Raw genomic sequence first — 12912 nt, 5'->3', positions numbered from 1 at the left:
ATAATTTTTCTGTACGGCTCTATTGAGTCGACAGAAATCGTCGATTTATTGGCGACTTGACTGACTCTTAGAGCCTAAATTAAATTTCAGGCAGGATTTAAAACTCATAGAAATTTGATTCTATCATTTTCATGACGTCTATTATTATTTTTATTTTAGAATTTTTCATTTATTCATTTATTTTTTTAAAATATTTTTCCTCCTTAAAGGTCGGAGGTCCTCTCGAAAGCAATCTCTTTATCCGTCAAATAAAGAGAGGGATGACTTTCTCTACTCTTGAGAGTGTTTCACTCTCGGTGGAGAAATGACTTGTCTTTATTCTCGAATAAGGGAAGGATTCTCTACATTTCACCTCCCCGTACACCATTCATGTAGTATTGAATTTTCTTGTTGTTGTTGTAGTACTCCTATTTCTGAATCAATAAAACCGCTTCTAGAAGAAGAAGACCATACATACAATTAAGACCATTATTCGAGCCCATGTAGCTAACAAAACATGCTTTTTTGAACAGCGATTGGGATCACCTGAGGGGGACTAAACCAATCGTTGCGATCATCTCCCGTTTCGACTATATCAATGCAGCGATAATAACCCCGCCCCCATCGCTGTCCGGGAGGAAACCTTGAAACCGATCCAAAGGCACGACCAAGTAAAACCCCCTCCCCTTTACCCCCAAACGATATGGAAAAGGTGTCATGGGATGCTAATCTGGATTCCAAAAACAATGTTGTAAACATAACCATTACCATCCTCATTTATTATATAGAGAAGAAGTTTACAAGAAATGATGATCATTTAATGATGTCTGTTGAGTTCAAATATATGATAACATTCTTATATGGTTAAAAAGGGAATGTAGAGATGACGTCTTAAATAGATCACGATCAGAAAGAAATTTGAGCCACTCTTAGATATATACATACATGTCAGAATGATTACAAGTTGAACAAGTAAAAAGGGAATGTTCTTGTAAGTTACCAAACATTAAAAAAGAAGGTACGTACAGGAGCAGAGAACCTTGATAAATCGTAACTAAAACTTCTAATCTAAGCCAAAATATAAACCTATAATATAATAATACAGTTTAAGGCACCACCATTTTGTTGCTGAGTATGTATGTACAAGGAAGGAATATCACCCTAATAAGTACGTACTCTACTTCCAAACTTTGACAGTTCCATCTCGACTACTTGATAACAGTAGTCTCTGGTTCAGTTTCACAGAAGCCAATGAGAGTATAGAGTCACGGTGACAACCACCCGAGTCCGTGGCAGCAGCTGCAATAACCGCTTTTCCAGTTGGTCTAGTTGCCAAGGGTCGTCTTTTTGCTTCCTATTATCAACAAGTGAAGCTCATGTCACAGACTAAGTAAACACATTCACATTTCATACAATAAATAATAATAATTCAGATCTCTCGTTAACATATTAAACTGTATATCTTCTTTAACTCCTACAGCCAGCCTGGGTTGTAGCATTGATTAAGAACCAATCAATGCTCTGTTCATAACATACCTGCACGATTTGCACCCCGAAACTAGATTTGGTTTCATAAAATTCATCATTTCCAACTCCCTTAATAGATGGGCCACAGATGCAATAAGTTCGCTCAGGGCTGTATTGCAACAAAGAAAATGTCAATACTACTGATTAATAACAATGTTTGATGAGACAACAAAGGAATAACAAGAGAAATACAAGACCTGCAATGATCCCATCTACGAATTTTTAGGTCGGTCCCACCAGTTAGCAAATCTCCTCCAGGTAACGGCAACAGTGAACGTATTCCAGGTAAACGGGGAAGAGGTTCGTTCAGCTCATCTACTCTATACTTACTATTCACACTCCTCCTGGAATCGCCCTTACTACTTGTCTTGCTAGATGGTCTGGCCAACGCCCATGTGTGGTCAGATATTTCCGCATCATTCTCACTATTTGCAACCCTCAATACCTTTATTTACCATATTAAATATGAACAAATAATAAGCAAAAAAAAAAAAAAGGAAAAAGTTTAATGGAAATTTATAATGTTAAAGACGCACGTACCTGGTGACAACTCCCGTTTTCTGCATTCCACAGAGAAACTTCATTACACCCAGCTGCAACATAAACAAGTGGCCTGACAGTTGTAGATAATGAGGTACTTTGAGGAGGAACAAAAAGACACATATCCGATATAGGACACGCAACAGAATACTGCCACGAGTTAACCGGTATACCAAATCTAAGATCCCATAATGTAAGAACACCACGAGAAGATCCCGATACAAACCAATTCCCGCACGGGCTTGTCACAAGTGCCGACACATAACCCTCCTCGGGAGTCACTTTCGTATTCCACGAGTTTGAGTTTTCTCGCGTGTCACGTAAATGGATTCCACAGTTTTGGGTACTGTAAAGAACCATTTTACCATCGTCACCACTACCCGATGAGTAATTTAAAACGGTGATAATCGCACCTTCTTTAACGTCTACCATTTTTTCATCCACGAAACCGTTATATTTCTCTACAACAGTCCCGATTCCTCTTGATATGTAATCAACTGAAAACATATGAAGTTTGCCATCTGAAGCACCAACAACCACTTGAGTAGAAGATTGAAGCATTGTAGCGCAAAGTGCACGGCTTCCTTTTAAACCATACGTTAGTCTCGATCTAAACGATATGTCTTTTTCCAATTTCCTAGAATCCCATATTCTAACAGTGGAATCATCGGATGCAGTGACGAAAAAGCTATTGTCGGTTGAAACGGCTATGTCGTTGACAGCAGAACGGTGTTCTTGAAGGTGTGCGACTAACACACCACGAGGCCGCCACCCGGAATCGGGAATTACATGGGTCCCACCAAAAGATGGTAACACGGATGTGTCTGTAGGAGATGAGTTGTCATTCAGAGAATTTGAAATACCTAATTCTTGAAAATTGGTACTGATACGGGTCGTCTGATCTGGTTCCCGATCTTCAGACTCGTGTACAACTCTATGAAGCTGTGGAGGACTATTAACGGGATCCTTTTGAGTCGTCATGGATAATGAACTGGACCCGAAAGCATCCAATTGTAATGAAGATTCTGGTGGTGCAGATGATGCTTTTTTGTTATCATACTTGAAATAGTACAATGGTATACCTTCTGAAGATTTTTCGCCAACTAAGCTATTGGCCCCACTTATTTGTGGGGACATGAAACCCGAAAACTTCAACTTATCTGAAAATAAGGGATCCAAAATATCAACCGAACCAGAAAATGACTGCATAGTGCTGCTATTAACAGGCTTACGATCAGTCCACATCTTCATCTGATCCAACTCACGGACACCTTTCTGGTACACGTCATCAATTTCAGATTGTTTCGTTTGAGATGAATTGTACCATATCTTTCTTTGTCTTTCTAACATGTCTGAACTCTTGTTGTTTTCCAAGATTTGGTAGAATACTTGCCTTGAAACCGGCGGCTTCAAACATGAAAAAAGGGCGTTTTCGGAAGCTAAAGATGACGGCTGTCTACGTAGAAAAGGGCGTATAAGAGGGACAAGAAAAACATAGGAATCAACGGCGCCTAAAGTCTCACTACTTGCTGCAATGAACTTTACTGCCGACCTTCTTACCCATTGGCTTGGATAACACAACAAAGGAAACGCGTGTTCGATCATTTCAAGCAGGATTCGTTTTCTTAAAAAACCACTGGTACAAAGAATCGCCAAGCAATCTAACGCATTGACTATTACGCCCTCGGTTGAATCATCTAACGCCTGTTCAAGATACGGTAAAAGATACTCCTCAACACTTCGTTGACCAACAAAGAAGCAAACGTAAATTATCTGATGGTAAAAAACTGATCTTAACAGCTCATCTTGATCATTCAAAAAAGCAGGAAGGATAGGCAATAAAAAGTCATTACTCTGCCTTTGACCAAAAAACCAACAAAGATTACCGACATCTTGTAAAAGCGCTCTCCTAATATTTGGAGTTTGCTTCGGACCCATTACAAGTTCTTGAATAACCTCAGCTATTGATTTTCTCAACTGTGCCAGCTGTGCATCGTTTTTTCCGGTTATTTTTTGCGACTTCTGGTTTAAACTTAAATCATTTAAAACCCCTGCTTCTGTTAAGCTTATTGAATGAATTAGAAAACCATAAGCTGTTAATGCGAGTTTAGAAATATTGCTTGCGTAGCAGATTCGTACACTTTCTTCGGGATCATCGGGAAGCATTGAAAGCATTGGGAGAATATATTCGGGGAAGATTTTAGCATCACTCGGGGGAAAATCCCGAACCAACGGTAGGATGTCGCATAGAGTTTCTAAAGCAGCCGATCTAACGATTGCAGATGAATCCGACAACATTGCGATGACGTATGGAAGAACACGTTGTAACCGATCTTCATCGTCTATGTATAACGAACATGATTTTAGTAAAAGGACTGCACTTCTTCTTAGTTGAGGCATTTTGACGTTTCGTATACAAGAACAGAGGAGTGACGCGATTAAGACCATTCCTTCACAGCTTGTGTTATCCTGTGGTAAGGGTAAAAAGGGCATTCCAAATGTGTCTGACTGATTGTCATAGTCAGACATTAAAGAGGTTAAATCTTTCATTGTGATCTCTCTCAAAAATGGATGGTGATTTCTTTTGAATACATTGGAGATCGTTTGTAGTAGTTTCCCCTGTTTGTGATTTGAAGAATTTTCAGAAAGATGAACATCTTCAACTTTGTTGTTTAACATCTGTTTAAGTATTTCTGGGAAAGATAGCTGACACATGGCTACCTGTATGAAATAATTAACGAGTGGCTTAGAGTTCTATTCAGCTTGGTTAAATGACTAAATTGCCCATGGAAAAAAAGCTTGGATCTTTCTTACCCTAGAATCAGGAGTGATAGGATTTAGATTTGAATATAAATTATGCAGGAACGGAGAGAAGTAGCATGGAAGCACAACACCTGCATAGCTTTGCAGGTACCAGTCAGCAGAACAGCGAGAATCTGGATCGAGCTGAATCATATGAAGAATCATTTTGCGTATTCCTGAGTCTGGAATCTGCACCATATATATTTATGATAATTATTAATAAGGAATTATGTATGAGCAAATTTCCATTTAAAATAATCAGTTTAACTATAGCGGGCAATTTCAACCAAATCATGTTTCATCCCTAATGGGTCAAACATACAGATAATTGCTTACACAAAAACAAAACAAATGGGTCAAACGGTTCGACAGCGGAAAGTATCTCTCAAATGTAATAAAAACTCCTAAACCATCTACTCAAAATAATAACTTTTCATATTCTTAGTAATCACATCTGAATCATATATATGTTTTAAATATATGCATAGGCATACCGGAAGACTTGAACCTACTTCAGCCTTGTTGAGTGGAATGCCTTCTGCTGTGGGTTCTCAATCTATCCTTAATACCAGAACAGGTTCTTTACAAGAAAGAATTACTTCTACCGAAGAAGATTCCATGTATACATATATACAATATACAAATACATACATATATATTGTATATTGTCTATCGTAGTAATATCATAATCAGATTTTAATTTTGTATATTATCACCATTAATCTTTCTTTATTATCATTATCATGGTCTTTAATTTGTTAGCATTATTGTAGAACAGCACCTACTATAAATTGCAGATATTAAATATGACTAATTATATGGAGGAACTGGGTGTAGGTAAAGGGGATTCTAATAGAGATTTTTCAGATTTTTGATTGTCTTAAGGTCAACTGTAATTGCGATTGTATATGTTTATGTACCTATTTATAGATATTTATTATATATTCTATACTTAAATCTTATTTTGTCTATATCTTTATAGTTATACTATAATTATAAAAGATATTAGCTTTATTCTAGGGTAGAGGATTCATTGTCTACATCTCACCTCCCCGTAACTTATTTCCGTAGGATTGAGTATTGTTGTTGTTGGTTGTTGACACAAAAGGCTTTACCTAGTTTTTAAAAAAAATATATATATGTACAGATTCAATGTAACTACGGTAGTCAATAAATCAAATAAACAGATTGCTCAACTATCAATACATAGCGTAAACCAGAAAATTTAATATTACTAGAGTAAATGGCATAGCATTTACAAGAGCATGAAAAAAGAACAAATGAAGATAGCAAATGTGTACCTTCTCCAAATGTTGACTAGGATCAAACTGCCCCCTTCTATATGCAAGTAATTGTGATAGTTCAAAGAGGGGTTGACCCTCAAGGAAAAGTTCTGCAATGACACACCTAAAGCAGCAAGCAAATTAGCAAACTGTAATGGAAGAACACCTCATAACAAAGATTACTGGTTAAGTTGTACACGATGATTATAAATTTTCAGTTTAAAAGCATTGGGCATAATTTAAATGTTCAACAGGGATATCTACGTATGCATCGAAATTAGCTTCTCGCATTGAAAATGTAATATATATTTATACGAATAAAAAGAAAAGCTCACCCAACGGAAAAGATGTCCATAGATGGCCTTAGAGGTGCATCTTGTGCAACTTGAATCTCCCCTCCATGCTCATAAAATCTCTATACATTTAAGACAACGACAGAAAATTCTCATAAAATCTTTGTAAAAATTACAATGTTAGTTCTCTTCCAGTCAATACATAGCTAAGAACATATAATAGTTCAAGAAGAAAAGGAATATTGCCCTCTATGGAATTTGCAATGTCGTGACCTCATAAATACGATGTAGAGAAAGGATCGTTTATGAAGTCAAAAAAAAGGAGCTACTATAAAAAATAATGTAAAATGAAGAAGCAAACAAGATAGAAGAAAAGTAAATTCACCTCTGGAGCAAGATAGCAACGTCTCCTTCCTCCAGTGTCAAAGAAAAATGAGAAATCAGAGGGATCGTCATGAGGGATGTAGGTTGGCTTAAAAGATGCAAAATCAGCAAGATAAAGCCAATTCCAAGAAGTAACCAACACATTCTCACATTTGATATCACCTGCAGGGGTATCCATATTACATCAGGGACCACAGAAACTTAGTGTGTCATAATGGCAAGTTGGGCAAGATGGATAACAGGTAATCTATAGGTTGGCTCAATATGTGGCGGTTCTAGGGGAGCTGACCCATAGAAACTTTTCATTCTTTGTTAGAACATAAAAACCGACGTGTTAATATAATTACAAAACTACACTATTGCAATAATCCTCAAAAACTATTCAAACAAAGCACCGTCGAAGGCTTATGCATTTGAATACAGAGAAAATGACTTTTAACCCATTGGACCAGATTGACCAACTTGATATTTTTCCAATTTAGTTTATTACTTTAGCTTAACCCATTTAGTCTGTTAGAGATAACACATAACCCAAATCGACCAATTTGTACATGATTGAGTTGCAGTTTTCCAGTGGAAGAAATGATAGATAAGAGTTACATATAAATAAACACATAAAATCATTGAGCTCACCATGACAAACTCCATGGTCATGACTCTGTTTCACGGCATAAAGCAACTACACAACATCAAACGTTAGGAAACCTTGTCATTCTCTCGCGGTAACAGTCAAATTATTAATCTCAAGATAGAAATAAATAAGGTCAAACCTGAAAAGCCAACCATTTCTTCTCAACAAGGCTGAGGAAAGGCCGCGTACTCAGTCGATCATGAAGGTTGTTGAAGAAGTATTGTCTCAACAGGTAAGCAGCTTTATCAGTCTCGAGCCAAAACTGCAATATATTTTATTCTTTTTAAAGTTTATCTTGTAAATCATTCGCTAACTAAAGTTATGTAAACACCAGACATTTATTAGTCTAAGATACAATACACGTCATCATCTTCACAACAATAATATAATTCCAGATAACTGAATTCAAATGACTTGCTACACTCACATTAATTCATATTCATATATCATATAAACAATTGTAATTATATATCATACATACATATACAATCCAATGAATTAATAAACCTGAAACGGCCAAACATGAGGGTTCTCAATACGGCAAAAAATCTCACGAATCTGAGACAATCGTCGTTCATAATCACGAAGATCAATCGAATCGCCACGTTTGAAATACACCTTAACTAACACCAACCCTTCATCATGCTTACACTGTATGGATTTCAAAAATCGAGCTCTACCTAACACCTCTTTCAGTACTAAATTATAGGATGACGGTAAGTCGTGCAGGTAGTACTCCGTCGCTGATGCTTGCGTTGTTCGCGCGATCTTATTTCCCATGGTTTTAATCCAAAAGAATTAAAAATTTAACACATTCAATGCGAATTAGAGAAACGGTATTGAGAGTGAGTAAAATTTTACATATTCAGGTGTTAATTAAATTGGAAGATGTTAGGGTTTTGATCGATCGGAAGGAAGAAGATATTTGATAGTACGCGTGGTCGTTACTTCTATGGATTTACTAATTAAATTAAATTATAATTTATACGTAATTACTTGATTATTAATATTAATATATTATAGTATACAGTTTAGCCCTACAAATTCTAAATATTAATATTTTTAATATTTAATTTTAATTTTATTTTTAATAATTTTGATTTTAATATTGATTTCAAAGTAAAATATAATACACATTTTGATTTGTTAGAACTTATGATAGCTTAAATTTATATTTTATAAGCTTAAGCAAGTAGCATCGTTTGTATGACATAAGAACCCAAGTTTATGAAGAAAAAAAAGAAAAAAAACTTTGAAAAAATAATCTAGTTACAGTAGCTTATAAAAGTAAGCTCCTAAGCTTCCTAGCTTATAAAGTTAAAAATTATATTTTTAACCCCTATATAATTATCTATCATATATTTTGTTGTCTATTTTATTGAATTTATAACAATAAGTTTCAGCTTCAGCTACTTTTTATCAAGCAGTTACTAAAATACTCCGTATAAGTTTCAGCTTTAAAAATAAGCTACGGCTACCACCTCAAGCAATAAGTTCCTGCTTCAGCTATAAGCTACAACTCTAGCTGGTAACATTAAACACGCCCTTAAAATATGAATGGAAGTTAAGTAAAAACAAATTACTCCGTAATAATATAAACATACATGTGTTAAATTTTAATTGGTTAATCAAATATTCGACGGCACTATTCTTCCCGCCATGAATGTGACTAACGTCGTGTAGGCGTTACATCTGATGCCTTGATATAAGCGTTTTCCATCGTCACTTTTGTCCAACTGGGCTAACGCCCTCTCCATCACGCCCCATTGCGGGTAGTCTAATAGAAATTTAAAATGAACAATGTCTAGGGATGACAATGGACGCAAAAAATTCGAGATCTACAGATATCCGTACACGTGAGGGCGGGTTAGTTTTGAAAAGTTCACCCGTAGATTCGTATCAGGTAAAATCTTGTACACGTTGATGGGTCGCGGGCAGATGATAGGTTTATTAGACCTGTTGCGGGTAAAATTCAATATAAGTATCTGTAATACCCGTTCAAAAATCCGCGGGTATATCCACCAAATAATTCGTGAACCAACATACATATGCACTTAAATGAAGATTTATTATGCATTTAACCTTATAATTTCAATACAATATATTAATATTATTACCAACAAATGAAATCTTATTGAGTATACTCATTTGAAAAATCCACGTGTATGCCTGTTAGAAAAATCCACGAGTATACCTATAATAGTCGGTTTATTTTTCATGCATTAAGTGGACAGTTAACTTCTCAATGCATTTGAATTTATTTTTTTTCATTCTATAACTGAAATTCTTTATATGAAATCTTTTCAAATTTTCAAAAATTTTAAAAGTTCTTGGCTTCTTGATTTCTTACATTCCAACGTAAAACAAACAAAGTTTACTTTTCAAAACACAAAGTGTAACCTCAATCCTTATATATGAATCATCGCGGGTAAACCCATGACCGGTGGATATCCGCAGGTATAGGCATGGAGCTAAAAATAAACCTGACAATGAAGATCCGCGAGTTAACACGTTGACAAAAGTACTGCGCGTACGGATGATATATCTAATGGATCCGCGCTCACGATCCACTGGTGCTATCCCTAAATTGATATCAAAAAAAGTGATAACGTTTTATTGATAAAAGGTCAAACCGCGTAAAACCATCAAAAGCTTGCAAACCCATATATTCCAAGGAGATTTTAGCCTGCTTAAGGTGCGTTATATAAAATCAAATGATTAATAGTTTGAACGATTGAAATAACCTGAATGAGGTTGCTTCCATATGACAATAAACCGTTTGATAATAATTTTAAACAGACAATGTAAATGATTTACAATTACCTTATTAATCTTTGTCATGAATAAACTTTACAATATAGTTGTTTAATAAGTGTTCTTGATAAAATTTAAAATTAATATTACATAAATTTATGTGTTTGATGGTTAAAAGAGAATTTCAGCTCTCAGTAGTTTATAACTGAATATTGAACAATTTAACACCATATGTCATTCAAAGAATCAGGAAGTCTTCTTTTCTAACCTCTTTCAAAGACTCATCGACCACTTTTTTTCTCTCCATCGCTTTGAATGCGCGAATTCTCCTTTCGTTTACTTGAATGGAGTTTAAGATTTTGATGAAGCTATCGACATCACGAATCTCTTGAAACCTCACAAAGCCAAACCGTTGTCCACTCGACAATCTCTTCTTAGCTAGATACACGTCCCTAACTACACCATAGCAATGGGTTGTGATGGTAGGTCTTTTGTGGATGCAGTTACAGGTAATAAATCAATAAATCCGACCGTTCTTTTACCGACTAGTGATCGTTCTCTTCCCAACAAGGTATGCTCCATTGAAATAAAGGTTGATGATAAGTTTTTTATGTTCAACATTCCCGAGTCATTGAGAAATCACAACTTATTGTTTAGTTATAACAAAGATCAGTTTTCCTGGACTTTGGTAGAAGTGAATAACAAGCCCTTTGATGTCTTTGACGGAGATTGTCGGGTAAATGAGGCTGATTTGGAGATGAATGCTAAGGGGGCTACAAATCAGTTTGTTGGTCTTGATGCTTCTCATGGAATATGAAATGCCCCGTCCTAATCCATCCGGAAAAAGTCCACATCGATTACAAACGATTCACAATAGTTGATTACATCACGAGGTTCTTGACCTCTATATGATACATTTTACAAACATTGCATTCGTTTTGAAAAGACAAACTTCCTTACATCGAAAATTGACGATATGCATACCATTTCATAATATATCTAATTATAATTATCTTAATAATAATCTTGATGAACTCGACGACTCGAATGCAACGTCTTTTGAAATATGTCATGAATGACTCCAAGTAATATCTTTAAAGTGGGCAAATGCACAGCGAAAGATTTCTTTCATACCTGAGAATAAACATGCTTTAAAGTGTCAACCAAAAGGTTGATGAGTTCATTAGTTTAACATAAATAATCATTTCATGATTTTAATAGACCACAAGATTTCATATTTCCATTTCTCATAAACATACGTCCCATACATAGAGACAAAAATATCATTCATATGGATTGAACACCTGGTAATCGACATTCACAATATGCATATAAGAATATCCCCATCATTCCGGGATCCTCCATCGGACATGATATAAATTTTGAAGTACTAAAGCATCCGGTACTTTGGATGGGGCTTGTTGGGCCCGATAGATCAATCTTTAGAGTTCGCGTCAATTAGGGTGTCTGTTCCCTAATTCTTAGATTACCAGACTTAATAAAAAGGGCATATTCGATTAGATAATCCAACCATATAATGTAGTTTCGATTACTTGTGTCTATTTCGTAAAGCATTTATAAAAGCAGCGCATGTATTCTCAGTCCCAAAAATATATATTGCAAAAGCATTTAAAAAGGGAGCAAATGAAAACTCACCTAATGTATTTTGTAGTAAAAATACATATGACGACAGTAAACAAGTGTAGGGTTGGCCTCGGATTCACGAACATATATCATTTGTGGATATATTAACACACGTAATTGTAATCGATCAATTATATATATATTCTTGTTATTAATAATATATTTGTTATACTAAATGTTATTTATATAAATTTAATATATATAGTTTATATGTTTTATATAACTATTACTTATTATTAATAATAAAAACTATATACTAAGGTTTAATATATATTTATATATTAATTGATATAGCTAAACAAATATCTTTTTAATAATAATAATATAGCGTAATGTACTTTTATATAAAAGTATCTATTTATAATAATATTGATAGTTTTAGTGATAACAAAGTAATAATTTTATAAGAATGATAATAATGATATTAAGTTTAATAATAATACTAATGATTATATTAATAATAATAATGATAATATTTATAATACTACTTATTTACTAATAATAATAATAATATTCTTATTTATAACTATAATTCTAATAATATTAATGATAACTAGTAGTTGCATGTTAAAATTTATAATAATAAATACCTTAATAATGTTAATAATAATAATTATGGTTTTAATGCTTATAACTATGATAATAATAATAATATGTGTTATAATACTAATAATAACAATAATATTAATAACATTAATAATAATCATAGTAATAACATTAATGATAATAATAATAATAATAATAATAATATAAATGATAATCACAATTAATAATAATAATGATAATAATTATAATCATAATCATAATGATAATAATATACTAAAATGACAAGTTTACAACTAATAACAATATATGGTATTAATAATAATAAGTAATAACAATAATAATAACAATAATAATAATAATAAAAATAAAAATAATAATAAAAGAGTTATACCTCACTAAAATAGGTTTTAAACAAAAATATGCATTGAGCCGGGATCGAACTTGCGACCTCCCGGTCACACACAAACACCCATACCACTCGACCGTTTCTGTTTTTCTCAAACAAAATGGATTTCGTTTAATTAAAACC

The 12912-nt window shown here is 34.1% G+C and overlaps 1 protein-coding gene across 2 annotated transcripts; it reads right to left on the bottom strand.

The window, feature by feature from the left end:
• Window positions 1–915: 915 nt before the first annotated feature.
• LOC139902902 (serine/threonine-protein kinase VPS15) lies at window positions 916–8384 on the bottom strand. Of its 2 annotated transcripts, XM_071885590.1 has the most exons (11): window positions 7947–8384; window positions 7579–7701; window positions 7442–7487; window positions 6810–6970; window positions 6467–6546; window positions 6150–6255; window positions 4861–5037; window positions 2047–4767; window positions 1704–1951; window positions 1516–1615; window positions 916–1333 (listed from the first exon to the last, which is right to left on the bottom strand). In XM_071885590.1, exons 1-11 carry the CDS (start codon window positions 8217–8219, stop codon window positions 1157–1159), a joined length of 4212 nt encoding a protein of 1403 aa, XP_071741691.1. In that variant the 5' UTR covers window positions 8220–8384; the 3' UTR covers window positions 916–1156. The 2 variants fall into 2 exon arrangements, with proteins under 2 accessions (XP_071741691.1, XP_071741690.1); XM_071885589.1 differs by lacking the exon at window positions 7947–8384.
• Window positions 8385–12912: the final 4528 nt, after the last annotated feature.

This window comes from Rutidosis leptorrhynchoides, chromosome 3, assembly GCF_046630445.1.
Source record: "Rutidosis leptorrhynchoides isolate AG116_Rl617_1_P2 chromosome 3, CSIRO_AGI_Rlap_v1, whole genome shotgun sequence".
Classification (NCBI taxonomy): domain Eukaryota; kingdom Viridiplantae; phylum Streptophyta; class Magnoliopsida; order Asterales; family Asteraceae; genus Rutidosis; species Rutidosis leptorrhynchoides.
The sequence above is the reverse complement of the archived record's forward strand: the minus strand, read 5'-3'. Positions and strand labels throughout refer to the sequence as shown.

Coding starts and splice junctions, on each gene's coding strand:
- LOC139902902 (XM_071885590.1), bottom strand. CDS start 8,219: ATGGGAAATAAGATCGCGCGAACAACGCAAGCATCAGCGACGGAGTAC. Junction 7,702..7,946: donor CTCATGTTTGGCCGTTTCAG/GTTTATTAATTC, acceptor AATATATTGCAG/TTTTGGCTCGAGACTGATAA. Junction 1,952..2,046: donor AAAACGGGAGTTGTCACCAG/GTACGTGCGTCT, acceptor TGGTAAATAAAG/GTATTGAGGGTTGCAAATAG.